Source organism: Podarcis filfolensis (assembly GCF_964270895.1).
Source record: "Podarcis filfolensis genome assembly, chromosome: 4".
In the NCBI taxonomy this organism is placed as follows: Eukaryota; Metazoa; Chordata; class Lepidosauria; order Squamata; family Lacertidae; genus Podarcis; species Podarcis filfolensis.
This window is the reverse complement of record NC_139607.1, coordinates 46370056-46387242: the sequence shown is the minus strand read 5'-3', so window position 1 is coordinate 46387242 and position 17187 is coordinate 46370056. Positions and strand designations below refer to the sequence as shown.

At 42.7% G+C, this 17187-nt stretch overlaps 2 protein-coding genes across 5 annotated transcripts in view; one reads left to right on the top strand and one right to left on the bottom strand.

Moving 5' to 3' along the window:
* SRPX (sushi repeat containing protein X-linked) overlaps positions 1 to 15432 on the top strand; it is a 29887-nt gene extending 14455 nt beyond the window's left edge. Inside the window, exons 2-10 of one of the 3 annotated variants that reach the window (XM_083612566.1) lie at positions 14 to 73; positions 4227 to 4418; positions 5775 to 5951; positions 8333 to 8459; positions 8868 to 8989; positions 10694 to 10873; positions 12916 to 13049; positions 13238 to 13359; positions 14902 to 15432. In XM_083612566.1, coding sequence (XP_083468692.1) covers positions 14 to 73; positions 4227 to 4418; positions 5775 to 5951; positions 8333 to 8459; positions 8868 to 8989; positions 10694 to 10873; positions 12916 to 13049; positions 13238 to 13359; positions 14902 to 15082 — 1295 coding nt within the window. In that variant the 3' untranslated portion in view covers positions 15083 to 15432. Of the gene's footprint in view, positions 1 to 13; positions 74 to 1434; positions 2341 to 2400; positions 4419 to 5774; positions 5952 to 8332; positions 8460 to 8867; positions 8990 to 10693; positions 10874 to 12915; positions 13050 to 13237; positions 13360 to 14901 lie in introns of those variants that run through there. The other 2 variants (XM_083612568.1, XM_083612567.1) reach the window with 2 other exon arrangements.
* The window catches only part of LANCL3 (LanC like family member 3), a 152605-nt gene continuing 150647 nt past the window's right edge, over positions 15230 to 17187 (bottom strand). For both annotated transcript variants that reach the window (XR_014547838.1, XR_014547839.1), the window contains exon 6: positions 15230 to 17100. The gene's annotated coding sequence lies outside the window, so the exon portion shown is untranslated. The remainder of the gene's footprint in view (positions 17101 to 17187) is intronic.

Genomic DNA, 17187 nt, shown 5'->3' with positions numbered 1-17187 from the left:
TTTTTTATTGTAGGATCGGGATACTCACCGCTAGAAGATGATGAAGACGTGTATGCACACAATAGATATAAAGGTGAATGCTTTGCTTATATGCTAATGAGGATCACCCATTGCCAAGAAAGCTTTTTTATCCCTTTTCTGCTTGGAGCATGAAGCCTTAGGGTATGTCTGTGCCAGCCAGATTTTTTTGCACGGTTTATTTATTCTGTGAATAGCTGTGAATGCCCTATCATGATTTGAACTCCAGTGCTACATTGCTGTGGTTTTGTTTGTTTCAAATCCATGAAAATATGTGTATTTACATCATTAATACCCTTATGCAAAATATTCAAACTGGTTTGAATATTTTGCACCCCCAAAATAATGATTGTGCGCAAGTCATGTATGATGTTCTTTACTTTCAGATAATCTTTACTCTCCCATCTTACTCATGCCTGCTTATTTAGCAATTTTACAGATATATTCTCAAGTTCATTGTCCCTGGTTCTGATTTTGTAGAGCAATGCATAAGATGAGTCTGACATGTAGGTGCAAAAATCTGGCAACCCTTCTTCCAAAGGAAAGAAATGGAGGTGGGGGGGGGACCCACAGTTACTGTAAATGTGATATAAACCACATGGCTTCCAAGCTGGATATATGGAGAGAGGTAGGAATGTTAAGCTGCCATGGAGATGTGCTGACATAGTCACAGCCTTGGAATTGCCAGACTTCATGTGTGTTTGAATTTTCTGTACTTGTTGCTGTTGAACAGCAGAGGATGGTAGAAGTACTACTCATGGACTCTCTTTTTTTTTCTTTCAAGGAGAAGTTTCTAATTATCTGACTTCAGTTTTTGGAGATCAAGCAGATAGTTCATGTTAATTAAAAAATAAGCTGCTTTCTTCTTTCATGCACCATAGCATCAAAATTAAAAGCTGTCTGTGTTCTCTACCTGTTTGATGATACTTTACTGAGTTTTTTCCATAGCTTTTCTATAGTATCAGTTCCTCTCCCCCCCCCCCAAAAGTATGCTAATTATGAACCAGGCAATCCTAAGAATTCACAGGTAATCTCATAGCCGCCCTGAGCCCGGTCTTGGCTGGGGAGGGTGGGGTATAAATATATTATTATTATTAACCTTTATTAAGAGGATAGTGTTTGCAGCCTTTCTAAACAAATCAATTGCTGGTGACAACTGAAAGTGAAATGGGTTGTTTTCATTTAGCAGGCTTGCAAAAGCCCTACCTACCATTCTGCCCCATGCATATTTTTGGATAGAGTAATAACTTCTTTTATATATACAATGGCATACTTAGATATTATTTGGAATGAAGCAACCTTCTTATGGCTGAGTGCTTCTCCGACATTGATTATGTCTCATACATTTGTAATTACCCATGTTGAAGGGAAGTAATTAGAGAGCTAGTGAGTTTTCTGTGTGTTTACTTTTGTGTAAAGGGTAAAGGTAAAAGGACCCCTGACCATTAGGTCCAGTTGCGGACAACTCGGGGGTTGCGGCACTCATCTCGCTTTATTGGCCGAGGGAACCGGCGTACAGCTTCCGGGTCATGTGGCCAGCATAACTAAGCCGCATCTGGCAAACCAGAACAGCACATGGAAATACCGTTTACCTTCCCACCGGAGCAGTACCGATTTATCTACTTGCACTTTGACATGCTTTTGAACTGCTAGGTTGGCAGGAGCAGGGACCGAGCAACGGGAGCTCACCCCATCACGGGGATTCGAACCGCCGACCTTCTGATCGGCAGGCCCTAGGCTCTGTGGTTTAACCCACAGCACCATCCGCGTATATTTGTGTACTTCAGCATAAACAGGATAATTCAGTCCACACCACTATCTGTCTCAACATGCCTAACCTTATTTATCCTTAAATCTATTGGATTGTATCTGCGTTTTGCTGTCTGAACTTTGGCTAATAGGGTGACCCATTCTGTGCAATGCAGACTCAAAATCTGATGGTGTAATAAAGCTATAGGAGTGCTCAGGGTAGAATGTGAAATCCCAAAGAACAGAAGCTGGTATCATAAAAAAATAGACCTTAGAGCTTAATATTTTGAAAGAATGGCAATTGGAACCTTCATGTAGATGGTGCCTATAACTCTGTTCATAACAAAAAAACCATCCTAGTAATTGCCACTTGCTTCATAAACAAAACCCACCACATATCCTGTGAGCTGAGATCACAACTTAGCAACACAGTGGACTAGGAGGCAAGCATATCGTTGCATGACATCTCCACAACTAGGATAAGAAGAAAGAATCTTATTTGCAAGATGGGTAGTTTTGTGTGGTAATCCCCAATCCTTGCTGTGTTGTAGGTGGGCTCTATTGTGAGTGGAGGCACCATGGCAGTGGCATCAGAGCAATGGTGTCTGTCATCATGTAGTTCAAAGCTACCAGTTGCACCATAGTAGGAGTGGGAGGCATCTTGCTGTGGCCCAGTGATCACAGACTATGTGGAGCTGCCTTTGCAGGTGGTTGAGAGATTTAATTCCAGTATTCAGCTGCCAGGCTGCAGACTGGAATTAGGTGCTGTCCCTGTATTATACCAGAGCTTTGTAGATTGCACTGGCTCAAACTGTTTCTGAACTCAGTTTCGAAGTATTAGGTTTTTTAAAAAAACCACACACACATATGATGTTGGGACTGAGGTATCTAAAAGGTTCCTTCTACCTTCTACATTCTGCAGTGACTTTGAGAATTGTATCTTGGCATAACTCCAAAGTTAGTAAGAATTTCATATGCCTGCATTATGTATTCCTGTAATGCTTTACTCCTTGCCTCCAGTCAGTTGAATATGTCATTTCTGTTTCAATATGCAGTAGAACCTCTATACAAGAGCATATCCAATGCATTTCAGTTCTCAGAAATTTTGAAAAAAAACTTCTGCTTGTGTCTATATATGTCAGGAATATATATTCTTTATTGAATAGGCTGCTAATGTCCCTTAATCTGGTACACCCATGCTTGTGTCTATAGTATCCTACCATTGGTATAAACAATGTGGTAAGTATTATATCATTCCTCTGTAAGTGCAGAAATTTTACAGAGCAAATTCCACTAACCCAGAACTAGAGGTCTGCAGCCCATATTTTGGCTGGTGGGTTTCAAGACAGAATTCTGCACCACTACCCTGCTGCCCTTCTACCACCTTGCAGCTGCCTAATCAGCACACCATGGGATAATCTCCCTCATCTCCTGCCCCCATCCCTAGCACATACTTCCCCCATCACCCATCTCTCTCTTGCATGTGTGCCTTTTAATGTGACTCATTTTTAAAGGTGACAATTGAGCCTTGAAGAAAAAGGCTCATGAGATTCCTTTGCCTGGAGTAGTGTTTAAACTACTGTGTGTGCTGTATGTGCGTTGTGAAGCACATTAATTCATCAGATGCTATGTGTAAGTTTTTGTCGCACACCCAATATTACATGGTAGACCTGCCCCCTCTCTCCAGCACTGCCCCCAGCCTTGATCTCCCTTCCTGATGCATACGCCATAGGCAGGGCCCCACTGCCTCAAGGACAGTGCAATATCGATTCACCACACATCAAATAAGACTTGGCTTAATAAGCAAGATTCCATTATTTCCATAATGGAAGCAAGATTCCATTATTTGGGATAATCATTACTTCTAACTCTTGGACACACAACTTAAAATCCAGCATTATTTTAAAAAATCATTTTAAGTAAATATATGAGCTATAACCAAACGGAATATAGTTTGGTTTCTTTTTGAGGAGAAAAATTTAACAAAATATCTAATAATTCTAACTGTCCACATGGTGGCAGGCTTAATCCGCTAGCAGAAAACTAAGGGGTCAGTGCTCATCCTCCCACTGCACCCGTGCTAGTCATTCCTTTGATTTTTAGTGGCTCAAGATTTGAACAGAAAATATAATTCACAGACCACACATAGAAAGCAACTGCCTTTGGTGCTGTTTCTTTGGAGGGAGTCTATAATCACCTTGCAGTCTACCTCTCTGTGTGTAATTTTATGTTCTCTTTTTCTTCCCAGTAAACTCTAGTCCAGCACCACTTTTAAACGTGTGGGTTTTATCCAACAATGTGTATGCAGAACTCAATTCAAGCAAGGCAATTTCCTCTCCCCTTCACCACCAGCCCCCCCCCCCCCAAATCTGCTCTGAAGGGTTTCCCAACTCTCTGGCACAATGTATTATTGTGCATTTTCTTTTTCCTCTTATAAATGCACGTATGTCTTTCACCAGATACACCATGGTGCTCTCCTATCAAGGTGAAATACGGCTATGCCAGCTGCAGAAGCCCTCGCGGAGGGTATTATAAAAACGTCTTGGGAACGAAATGCGACATTCGTTGTCAGAAAGGCTATGAGCTGCACGGTCCCCAGGAGCTTATGTGTCAGTCAAACAAACGCTGGTCTGGCAAAGTTTTGTGCAAACGTGAGTGGATCGTTACTTTGGCTTTCAGTTCAGTTGCTTCTGGCTAATTAGCCTATATCTACTAGAGAGGCAAGAGTTTTTTACACAGCAAAAATATTAACTCTGTTTCTCTATGCACTCTTATCAATGCTTTTTTTTTAAAGTTGCACATACAGAAAACGTCTACAAGGAGGTCACAAAGGACAATCTCCTACCCCAGTGTTAGGGAACCTGTGGGGTCCCAGTGGCGGAGCTTCATGCGGGGGCGGGGGCGGCACACCGGCCGCAGGGGCGGGGTGTGCACCCTGGGGGTGGGGCACCCAGCGTGCGGGGGGGAGCAGCTGTGATGGCACCCTGGGGATCACGCTGCTGAGGGCGGTGTGCTCCCCCCCCCACTCCTCTTCCTCCACCAGTGGGGGGTCCTCCAGATGTTGTAGGACTCCCACTCTCACCAGCCCCACCCACTATAGGGTTGTAAAAATGCTAATATGTGAGCTCCTAACAGCCTCACCATCTAGTGTCTTAAAGCAGAATATTTTAAATACTGTTTTTGTAACAATATCCTTGCCAGGACAGCTAAATAAGACCCAGTTTTACGATATGGAAATACACTTCGTTGCCTTCAACATCAGCATTCCCAGGTTAAATCCAAAGCACAATTTGCTCCAGGTATAAGATGGCAGCAAACGAGGCACACCTTGATAATGTCCCTTTTTGTTGGGATCACTGTCCAACATAAGGCTGTCCACTTGAGTTTTGGCAATTCCCTCTTCCACAGCAGACCCGGTGGGGGGGGGGGGAGGAAGAAGCAGGACTGCTCGCTTACTTTACCTTGCCTCAGTCTGTGTGTGCTCATGTTTTAAAGGCAATGCAGCCATTTCAAAGAGTAGTAAAGTACCCGCTGCAGCCATTACTTTGGCAGAGGCAGAAGGTGTGTTTGCCAGGGGATTATTCCAGTGGTTATTTTCTCTCTCTCATTGGCCGTAATGGGGGGGGGGGGAGGAGAGAGAGAGAAAATAAGCCCACCAGTTCCAGGATTTTTTTTACCTTTCCTGGGAGCAACAGCCGGGCTTTGGATCATGCAGATTTAAGGCCTCCACTGACATGCCATCAGCTTTGGACTAGAAGATTGTTTCATGTTACATATACATTAACCATGATGAACACATGAGAGATGCAAGGTGAAGTATTGGAAAGTGACTCCACTAGTAGTGCACTGCTTTGAAAGCCCTCATATTTTATCAGTTAATCAACACTGACATGCATTTGCTGTACTGCTTTTCGGTGAATAGGTATATCTTTGCATATAGTGCAAAGCTTTTTAAAAAAATATTCTCAGTCATTTGATGTTGTTTGGTTTCCTCCCCCCCTCTGTAGAAAAACGTTGCCCAACCCTTTCGATGCCAGGTAACGGAGGATTCAAGTGTTTAGATGGTGCATATTATAACTCCAGGTGTGAGTATTATTGTTCGCCAGGATACCAATTAAAAGGAGACCGAATAGTACAATGTATGGATAACAAACTTTGGAGTGGACGACCAGCTTCTTGTGTTGGTAAGTGTGGCCTGGGAGGATGTGCAGAGATTGCCTACCGTAGCAGCAAAACTGCTGCTTTGCAGTTATATTGCTGCAGCTAAAACAAGATTCAGAGCTCACCCATGGTCAGGGATGATGGGAGTTGTAGTCCAGCAGCATCTGGAGTACACAGGTTCCCCAGCCATGGGTTACAGAGTGTGTGTATAATGAGAGGGGGGTTGTGCATTGTTAGGGCTGGGGAGACCTGGGTTCAAATTCCCACTCAGCCGTGAAGCTCACTCCCTGGGTTACTTTTGACCAGCTACTATTCGTTAATCCAGTCTACCTCACAAGGTTGTTGCAAGGGTAAACAAAGGTGCATAAGAACCACGGGTTGCTACCCCTGAGCTCCTTGGAGGGTGGGATAAAAGTAAACGAATTCTCTTTAAATGGTTTGACAGTGGGTTTGATAGATTATTTTCTCACAAACTTATCAGCCTTGTAGAACTGCAGTGCACACTTTTGCACTCTGAAAGTAAAGATGACACTACCAGATATGAACCATTGGAGGGACACTCCAATGTCTGTTATCTCCCGCTGATCCTCTTCTGACCTTTGTGAAAATGTTTGTGAAACAGCATTGGAGGCTTTCTAGGATGACTTTGCTGAAATGGTGTCTCACTGTCTTTCAATTATTTTGTTTCATAGTTTCTCCTTATGTGGCTCAAATTAAATTTGTGGGGTTTTTTTTTGTTTTGTTACATTGCTGCAGATAAGAAATCCCAGTTGAGGAAGTTCCAATTAGTCATGACTTCTCACAGTTCTGCCCTCTCCACTACAAATTAATGGGAAGAGAGGGGCGTGTGTGTGTGCTTGTCTAGTGATTATCTCTAAGCAGTTAAAATGGCTTAAAACACTGTGGCCCAGCAAGAAGAGTTCACTGATCCATCAGTGCTTGGAGATGCAGTTCCTATAGTAACCAAAGTCTGGTGTCTTAAGTAGCTGAAATTAATAGTAATACAGGGAAACTATGGTCCTTTGATAGGAGACTCATAAACAAATATCAGAAACACTGCATTTTCCAGGAATGTTTCCATTCCTTTCATTTAATTTTGAGTATGCACATATTTAGGTAATGGCTTAAGCACCGAGAATTTGGGTCCTTTCACACACAACTGCTTTACCTGCAGAACTGTTTGTTCTCATGTGCATTGCAAGCAGCTTGCACTGACAATTTTGCACCAGCAGCTACTTATCATTTTGCATGTCCTTTCTCAGACTTCATTGAGAAGGGCTGCAGTTGTACAATGAACCACCACCTTCTGCTAATAGGAAGTGTACCAGAAGACTCCTTTGCAATGAACAGGGAGCAGCTGCCCTGTGGTGGGAGAGCAATCAAGTGTACTGACTCTTCAATACTCCTTCATGCATTATATTTCTTCTCTTCCTCTCCCCCCGGCATGTATCATGCTCAAAAACACTATTTTTCTAGAAACAGAGGTGCTGGAACTCGCCATGAACGCCTCCCTTGTTCTGTTATAATGGCAATGGCACCCACCTGAGAGGTGCTGGAACTGGGTTCTGGTGAGTTCCCCGAAAAAAAGCCCTGCTCAAAACATAATGCTTCGGGAAGCCTGTGTCATTGGGCCCATATAGTAGGACCCAGCCTTTTGATACAGAACACTGTCAATAGCCTTACGTTGCATTTAGGTGGCAAAATTCATACAAAATGTTTTTAGAGGTGTCTAGGTGAAGTTGCCTCTAAACATGCAAGTAGACCTTTTGCATTCAGAACTGCTCTCCAGAATAAAGTAGATATTCAATCATTAGAATGCATCAATACACTGAAAAGTAATTTTTAATATGAAGTGTTCTTTTAAAAAACATCGGAAAGTTTTGGAGAGGAATTTTCATGTGCATAAAAATGGAAGAAAATAACAAGGGGGGTGGTGTGAAACCATTTCAGTGCTTTCCTGAGCCACTTGCTTTTAATCTTAAGAAGATATCTTCTTTATTCCAGTAATCTCCATTTGGCGTTATTAATGTTGTGCCAGAGTCAATTTTAAGTGTCCTGGTAGCAGTTTGATGATTAACTTGTTGAAGATTATTTCTGCACTGTTTGCATTGCCTGCAGGATATAGCTTAAACCAAGTGCAGCTGTTCTATTACAGTGGATGCACGGGTTGCGAACGTGATCCGTGTGGCATGCACGTTCGCAACCCGCAGTGTCCACAACCCATAGTGGCGTGTCTGCGCATGCGCAAAGAACGATTTAGCACTTCTGCACATGTGCAACTGCTGAAACCTGGAAGTAACCCATTCCGGTACTTCCAGGTTTCGGTGGTCTGCAACCCAAAAAAATGCAACCTGAAGCATCTGTAACCCGAGGTATGACTGTATACCTGTGTGTTTATTTTCAGATATGGAGCCGCCTAGAATCCAGTGCCCAAGTGTAAAAGAGAAAACGGCAGAGCCCAATAAACTGACAGCCAGAGTGTTCTGGGAAACCCCAGAGGGAAGGGACACTGCAGATGGCATTTTGACAGAGTGAGTGAAAATGTGTGAACTAACTAATGCATATAAAGACATGGGTTGGATTTAATACGCAGTCACTCCTGGAAATCTGTATGTGCCCATAGAACTTGTATTTCAAGTGTTCATGGTCTGTTTGCTACAGGCAGAGCACATCCGGCTGCACAGGTGATTTCTGATTCAGGGGTTGTGATTCAAGCAGTAAATCTACAGATAAACCTCCACAGGGACAGTGTTTGTTCTTGGTTATATATGTAGTGTTCTGTTATATTTGCTGCCAGTGGGGAATTTTGGAAAAGGATATATTGCACTGCTATAATCAGAGCTGCAAACTGAACATTAATCTTCTAAATTGTATTCCCTAAAAGGTCCTGTCTCTGCAACAATAATAATTATTGTTTGCAACATTTTCTTTCTTTTTAGTGTTATTTTGAAAGGACTACCACCAGGATCACATTTTTCAGAGGGAGATCACAAGATCCACTACACTGTGTTTGACAGAGCCGGGAATAAGGGAACGTGCAGATTTTATGTTAAAGTTAAAGGTAAGAACATTTGCTGTTGGGGTTGGGGAAGCACGGGCATCAAAGTTAGGCCCTATTTATGTATATCTTACCTGGAGCATGGCTGCTGCTGTTGCTGCTGCTTTTGCAGTTTCTCTGATGGTATTCGGTGTATGTGATCTTCCTTAACCAGGTGGGTACAAGATGTAGACAACGCCAGGAGGTTGTGCCATCAGTCCATTATACTTCCTGATGTGGGAATATATGTAAAATCATATGCCTCTATTCAATTTTCCTAAGCTACGGATCTGCAAACTTGCCCCCACTTTGTATTTATTTATTTTTAGATGCCAGGTGAAAACTGCTCCCTTTTTGGGGGGACAGGCTTTTGGAGGCTGATAGGTGAAATAATTTCTGAGTTTTGATTGTTTTAATCTTTATTATGTGTTATATTTTGTGTTGCCTTAATTAGGTGTAAATCACCCTGTGACCATTTTCGTGAAGGGCATAATGGAAATATCTTAATAAGTACAGTGGTACCTTGGGTTAAGAACTTAATTCGTTCTGGAGGTCTGTTCTTAACTGAGATACCACTTTAGCTAATGGGGCCTCCTGCTGCTGCCGTGCTGCCGGAGCACAATTTCTGTTCTCATCCTGAAGCAAAGTTCTTAACCTGAAGCACTATTTCTGGGTTAGTGGAGTCTGTAACCTGAAGCGTCTGTAACCTGAAGTGTCTGTAACCCGAGGTACCACTGTAATTAAAACTATGTTCCACAATTTTTGAAGATAGCTAGGTGAGAGGTGCCAAAAAGAGCCCCTGTGAATGGTTCCATCTTCACCAGTTTGAGTTCTACCAGGGTATATCGCCGATAAGAGCGGCTGCGAATAAATAGTGGAATGCCCATGGTTTTAGTGTTGGGGGAAGCATTGCTTAAGAAATGGCTTATACATAAAGAATAGCCTGTCTGAAAGTTAGATGTTCAAGCTTAGTGATTGATGCGCAACTGGAATTGCTCACACTTTGTTAGTGCTGCTTCTGCTGCCATCACCCTTCACCAAATAGGGCATTTTGCAAAAATAAATAAATTGAAATACTGTTGTTAAAATCATAACATTAAAATCACAGAACCAACCAATAAGAAAATTAGCACCACAAAAGTACTGGGCTGTTTGGCACATAGCAATGCCTTCTGCAGAGTCTGCTTATGCAACAGCCCCCGCTTGGGCAGTAGAACAGAGCAGCCCCCTTTCTGTGTATACTTTGCTCCACTTGCTATGTATACTTTGGAAAAACAGGCAGAGAGCCAGACCCACAGTTCTAGCTGTTGTGCCACTAAATGGCTCTTGGGGGAAGTCTTGTGCCACTGGATAAGCAAGAGGAAATTGGTAATATAGAGGTTGTATTAGAAGCTATGGTGCCTGCATATTGCAGCAATTAGCATTATTCCGTGCATTAGCAATAGACTGTGCTAGGTCTAAACTCTGCCATGCTGATGTAGCATAAGCTCAGGGCTATTAACAATATAAGGAATATCTGGCTATACTATGTATCAGTTAATATATGTGAATGACACACCTGTGTGTGTTAATGAATCTGTATGTCAAACTGATTATAAAATCAAAAGATGCTGATGTCTCTTGAAGGCTAAAAAAAACAAAGCCCATGCAATTGCATTTTCATTTCATAGAAGTGATGTATTAGGAGAGAAAATGAATCACTGAGTGCTCCTCATTTTGTGTTTACAGTCAGACGTTGCGGGAAACTGAACGCTCCAGAAAACGGCTACATAAAATGTTCTGGTGACGGGGATAATTATGGTGCAACCTGTGAATTTTCCTGCATCGGTGGATATGAATTGCAGGGAAGTCCAGCACGAGTTTGTCAGTACAATTTAGGCTGGTCAGGAACAGAGCCAACCTGTACACGTATGTAATGAATCATTCCAGTAAAAGAGCAGCACATGGGGTGGCAGGATTGTGTGTATCGTGGGAAGACTTGCTTAGCACAAACATTGTAATTGTTCCACATGCTTCAACACTTGCAATTGTTCCCTGGGTTTTGGCTAGCAGGCTGTTTATGCAGGGTTAAGCAAATGAGATGTTGCTAATGAATAATGATCTGTGTTATAAAACTTACCTGTCTATTGAAGATGACATGAGATACAAATCTGTGGCTAAGCCTAAATGTGGTATTTTATTGTGTTAATGCCAATACATTTCTCACTTTTTCCAGAGGTGTTCAGTCACCCTGATCCACAGAAGCTTGTGGGAAGTTGCATAATTGCAGTGAGGCTTTTATGTTATTTCCTAATCACCAGTTTTATATTCCCCATTACAAGCTGTTTTAAAAAGTCATAGTCATGTTTAGAAACAGCTTGCAATGTAGCATTAGCAGGCAAGGGTGCTGGGGAGCTCTGCCTGGATGTGTAAAAGAAGCAGCTTTACTTAACACACACATTAAAGAGCTGTCTGTGCTACATCCATTATATACGGATTTCCTTTCTCTGGCTTGAGACTTCTTTGCATCTCTCTCCTGTTCTCATTCTATTGATCTCTTTCTCTTTCTTGATAGGAATTGATTACCAAACATCCGCCCACATTCTCCTGCCAACTCAAAACATGTGCAGATTTTGCAAAGTAGATACCACTTAGCATCTGGAAGAAGCAGTAATTTGTTGCAGGTTGTGAGTGAAAAGATTTAAGTGTGATTCTTTTCCTGTATTCTGGCTGCTAGATCCAAGATACTTGGCAAGATATGCATGCAGAGCACTTAAGTATTATGAACATCTGTATCATTAATGGCTAGCAGACTTCCTAAGAGCTGTGTGTACCAGGGAGGAGCCCAGGCCAGGCACCAGGTTTAACCCTCAGCATGGCTAGCTAAAATATCTTAAAGGATAGGAGAAATCTTGCCTCAGATTCTGGAGAGGTGGTACCAGTAAGAGTAGAGAAACCTTTGATGAGCCAATGGTCTAACTCAGTAAAGGTATTCTCATAAGTTTAGAATGCGATGCACCAATATGCCAGTATAATGTTATAATATTTGGCATTACTTAATGTTGCATTCAGAGGTAGCATTCCGTCCAATCCCTAAAATTAGGACTGCCCAAATGTGTCCCAGTAATCACAGGCATTGCATGAAACAGGCTTCAAGGACCCCACTCACTCTGTGAGCCCGTGTGGTGTCAGGTCAAGACTTCTCTTGATTGAATCCTTGCCTTATTTGAATCTCTTGCGTAGAGAAGAAGAGTACTTTTAACCAATCCGTTAAAGCAGAGATAGCAACATGTGGCCTTCTAGCTTCTGTTGGATCATAATTCCCATCATCCCTGATTTCATGGCTAGGTCTGATAGAAACTGGAGTCCTACAACATATGGAAGTTCACAGTTTGCCTGCCCATGTCAAACTTTGCCTCATGAACTAATGACACAAATAGGTGGGGGGTTAGTTATTCAAAGTGAGTGCTTGTAATGTACATGCCACCACAAGCCCATTTTCAATAATCACCATGACATGTTTACATGCTAGTTTGAATGCTGGAAAAAATAACATCTCTGCAACACAATTATCTGCAGCAGAATTTGTCCAGATCCTCTACCAGAAATGAACAACAATGGTGCATTTCCTGAATTTATGCAAATTTCTGATAATCCAGAAAAGATCTAAGGCTATAACCCTTCAAAGCTTTATTTGGGAATGAATTCACTTGAAACCAGAGGGATTTGCTTATGTTTAAAATGCATAGGCTCAGGCTGCACATCTTGCTTTTGAGTTTTCTGTTGCTGTTAAGAATTGAGCTACCATTTAAAAACCTTGGTGTTGAGTTGAGAACATTCTTGATTCTTTGAAACTGCTCTGTCCCCTTTTGACTTCCATGACCAAATCAGTTGCCATTATCTCCAGCTGCTCAAGGTTGAAAACAGGTCTGTTATGATGATCATCATTGTCTTCTTGCTTGTAATTTCAGCCATGAACATTAATGTTGGTGTGAGGACCGCAGCAGCCCTCCTGGACCAGTTTTATGAGAAACGGAGGCTGCTCATTATATCCACTCCGACTGCAGCCAATTACTTCTATAGGTTGCAACTGGGAATGCTGCAGGTGAGGCACAGCTCCACTTTAGCTCCCAAAATAGTGTAGATGAACCATGTCTTTAACAGTGCATTAACTTTTATGTCTCGAGAGTCCCTTGCATTACAGGACCATAATAATAAGCACACATTGCAGAAACTCCCATTACGATTAATCCGCTTGATGTTTATCTCCAATTCATATCTTGATTACTTTAGCCAGCGCTGTGTGGTTTAGATCTCCGGCACGTGACCGTGATTGAGTTGGTTGGAGTCTATCCAGCGCAGCTGGGAAGAATAGGCTTGAGACTGATGCCTCCTGCGCTGGCTTTGCAACTCAGGTAAATTAAAAACTCTTTGTTGATAATAATCCAGAATTGTTCCCCCATCCCAATATTGCCCTTTAATGTCTTGATTGCATTTTTAGGGAAGCACAATATTTGTTAAAAGCAATACTGAATGTGAGATTCCCTTGAGCAAACAGCATCCCTCAACAGAAATTCTGCGTGAGTTGGAGAATATTTCTCAAGGAGACGTGGTGCAAATTTTATAGTCACCAAGCAGTGTATAGAAAGAATATGCATGTTCTGATGTTTAATCTTGCAATCCATTTTTCTGAAGCAGAGCTCTGTCTTATACCAATTACTATGTCCAGCCCACATAAAAGCCTGCCTTTGTAGACTCAAAAGTTATATGATAAACAGGTACATTACCGTACATGCTTCTTCCATGGCAGCTGGGGGTGGAAATGCTGCTCAACTTATTACAGGTCTGGAGTCTACAGAAGATGCGCTTTTCCTATGCTTAGAGCTGTACAAATGGGATGTTCAAATTGCCACTATATCAGGGTGGCAAACCTCTGGCCCTCCGATGTTGCTGGAGTCTAACTCCAACATCAGGAGCGCCCCAGGTTAGCTACCTCTCCCATTGCACAGTAAGGGGATCAGCTGCTTCATTCCACAATTGAGTGTCATAGCTCATATTGATAAACCAGGACATAATTGGCAGGATCATGCTATTGTTGAGTCCAAACCCTATTTCCACCTATTGCAAGGGGAACCAGTTGTTCTTCTACTTTTCCTCAGCACAGAAGTGTTGCACAAGGTCAGTTTGCACTGTGTTTCAGAGTTAGGGTCTTTTCTGCTCATAGGAATGTAGTGGTCCCACTAAGCTGTACCAGTCATTTGAAAGAGTAGGGAAATGATGGAGTTTTTAGCACTGCATCAGTGGCAGGTGCTGCTTACTGTCAAGGTTGTAGGTCAGCCTGCCCATCCCTAGTGATAAAAACAGAAGGCATAGTCCTTCTGAAAAAAACCAGTACACAAAATCTTGAGCAGCTTTCCTAGATGTAACATGATAACTTGTGCAAGATTGACTATAGCAGCTTTCATTCCAAGATTGGACAATTGTCTTTTTAATACATGCTTTAAAATTCACTGTCTAAATTGTATATTGACTGTGGCTGAGAGTTCAATTGTGCATAATCTTTCTTTGACTTTAAAAAGTATCTGAAAAAAGGGGATTTTTCTTTCGCATACTTCATTGCAATGGATAGTTATGGCCATACAGCAGCAGAGCATCTCTTCATGGTGCCCGGGGTGCAGGGAACACAACAGGGCAGGTATATGTCCTTCCAATCAGTTAGGATTGCAGTTAGGATTGGACTGATTAGAAGGGTACCTGCTTGTACCTGCTAGGCCCACGCTGCTTTGCGAAGCTGGTATGTGGGTTCGGACTTTCAAAGCAGCATGGGGCTGGCAGGGGCAGTATGAGGAGCAAAAGGTGCTCAGGGCAACGGCCTTTGCTATGCCTCTGTGACCATACATGTAATGTAGATGCTTATTTTGAAAGCAAACCAACTGCTTCTCTCTTCATATTCTCAGGTTGTTGCTCCGCATTCCCCACTATAACTTCAATATGGTGGTGGTTGATAAACATGGTGTGGACAAAGAACGATATCCTTTCCCAGCAACTCCTGCTGAGCTCTTTGCTCTCATTGATACTTTCCCTTTGAGAAAAGAAGAAATGAAACTGCAAGCAGAAGCTGGCCAGTCCTGTCCCTGAGTCTGGATTGCAGCCATTCGCGTGGCGGTATGTTGCTGCCCTCCCTGCCCCTCCGGTGCTACTACACAAAGCATGGTATTATGGAAGTCACTGATGTACAGATTCTTTTTTTAAAAAAAAATGAATGTATGTTTGTGTTTAGCTTTGTGTGTGTGTTGTGGAGCTTCCTTTATTTAGCGTTTTACATAATGCCTCTTCACTATCTCCAGAGATTTCTAAGAAAATCTATAGAAGAGAATGAAAATATCAAATTACCTTGGTTAGGTTTCCAGGAATGCCTTTGAACGTTGCTCCCTGTGTAAATGTTTCCTTTTCTTTTTACAGATCTTTAATAAAGATGTTGTTTTGCAGTTTATGGTTTTAATCTTAAGCATTTGGGTATGGAGTAACTACAGACAGTGCTAAGGTGTTATATCTAAGATACTCCCAAGGAAAGGAGGCAAAGAAATAAACAGAGAATTATGTCTTGATTATCAAACTTCATTTGGCAAAGTTTATAATTAGTACCTGCAGCTTCTCTTTTCTGGCTATACTCCTTTATTCTGGGTCAGGGCATAAAGCAGGAATAGCAGCCTGTGGCTTAGTTTGTTTTTAAATTTACCAAAGAAGTAATGTCATTAACCATTTTTAAATGTTGTTCCCACAACTTTTTGTCTTGCAAATGTTTGGGGACTACAGCTCCCATCAGCCATGCATGACAAATGCTCTGGGATGATAGCAGTAGGCCTTGGCGATGTAGTGATACATCACCCAGGACTAGAAGTGGTGGCTGCTTCACCCAGTGGTATATTGTGGGTGAAACTGCCTCTGCTGAGTCCATCTGCCACCAGCACCCAGCACACGAAGGAGAGACAAGCTGCAGCAGAGGGACTCTGGAGCAGTGGTGATTTCACGCAAAATATACCACCGCCTCTGGTCCTCATACCACTGAGGGAGGAACAAGCTACATTGGCCAGGGCTGATGTAGCTTGTTTCTCCCTCAGCTGCCCGCACGGGCAGGTGGCTCCTTTAAACTTATCCGTTCAGGGGCATGCAGCTCCTGCTCCTCAACGGAGCCCCACTTGGCGTCTGGATTGCACCAGCTGGAGGCAGGGTCCGTTGCACTTGAGGGAGCCCTGCAGATGGAGCCTGTCAGTTTCCATCAGTAGGGCTTCCTCTGTCTCTCTCCCAGGAGAAAGAGGTAGCTTGTCTGCCCCTGACGCCGGCAAAGGCGGAGGGAGCCCTGCCCACAGCTGGTGCGAGTTGGAGGCAGGGTGGGGCTCCTTTAAACATCTCCATTCAAGGGCGTGTGGCTGCCTGCTCTTCAACAGAGACATCAGCTGGGGGGCAGGAGCCCCTTCGCCCCTGGGGTGAAACTGCCTCAGCTCCTCACGGGCTGGGGCCAATGCAGCTTGTTTCAACATTGCAGTGTTTTGCCAGAGTGTGATGTTCGGTCTGGTGATACATTGCAATGTTGAAAACGTAACAACAGCCACCTTGAGACCACCAGCTTGCAGAAGGTTGGCATGAAAAACCAACTTAATATTCTAAAGCTAGGCTACTAAGTAATCAATGCTAGTTCCATTTCATAGTATTTAACAGGGGAGGGTGAATTCCCTTAAACTTTGCTACTCTCACTAGACTTTTCTCCCGCAAGGATAATGATATTCTTAAATTTAAAGAATAATCATCAATAAGTAGGGTTGGCTCCAGACATGTTCTTCCACAAATGGGAAAAAAACCCTTCCGTTCATTGGCCTTTGAGCCAATGGCAGGGGGGACACAATTTGCACCAGTTCTATTTCACACCCTTAGCATCCTGTGAGCAGAAAATCACCCACAGGGAGGCTTAAACAATATCCCCTTGGGTTGAATCTAATATATTTTATGAAAACAAATGTAGCTCATCAGCAAAGATTATTTTCTTATCCCATGAGGACCTATGCAATAACAAGTACCCATCTATGTTCTATTTTGCAGCATTTCGCAATTTTACTATAGCTGAGGGTTAGAATGACTTTTTATAGAGGAGAGAAAACCTGCTGCAAAATTGGGGAGCAAAGGCCTACACTGGGGAACAGTGACCTAGAATTGAGGTGAGGAACCTCTGGCCCTCCAGCTGTTGC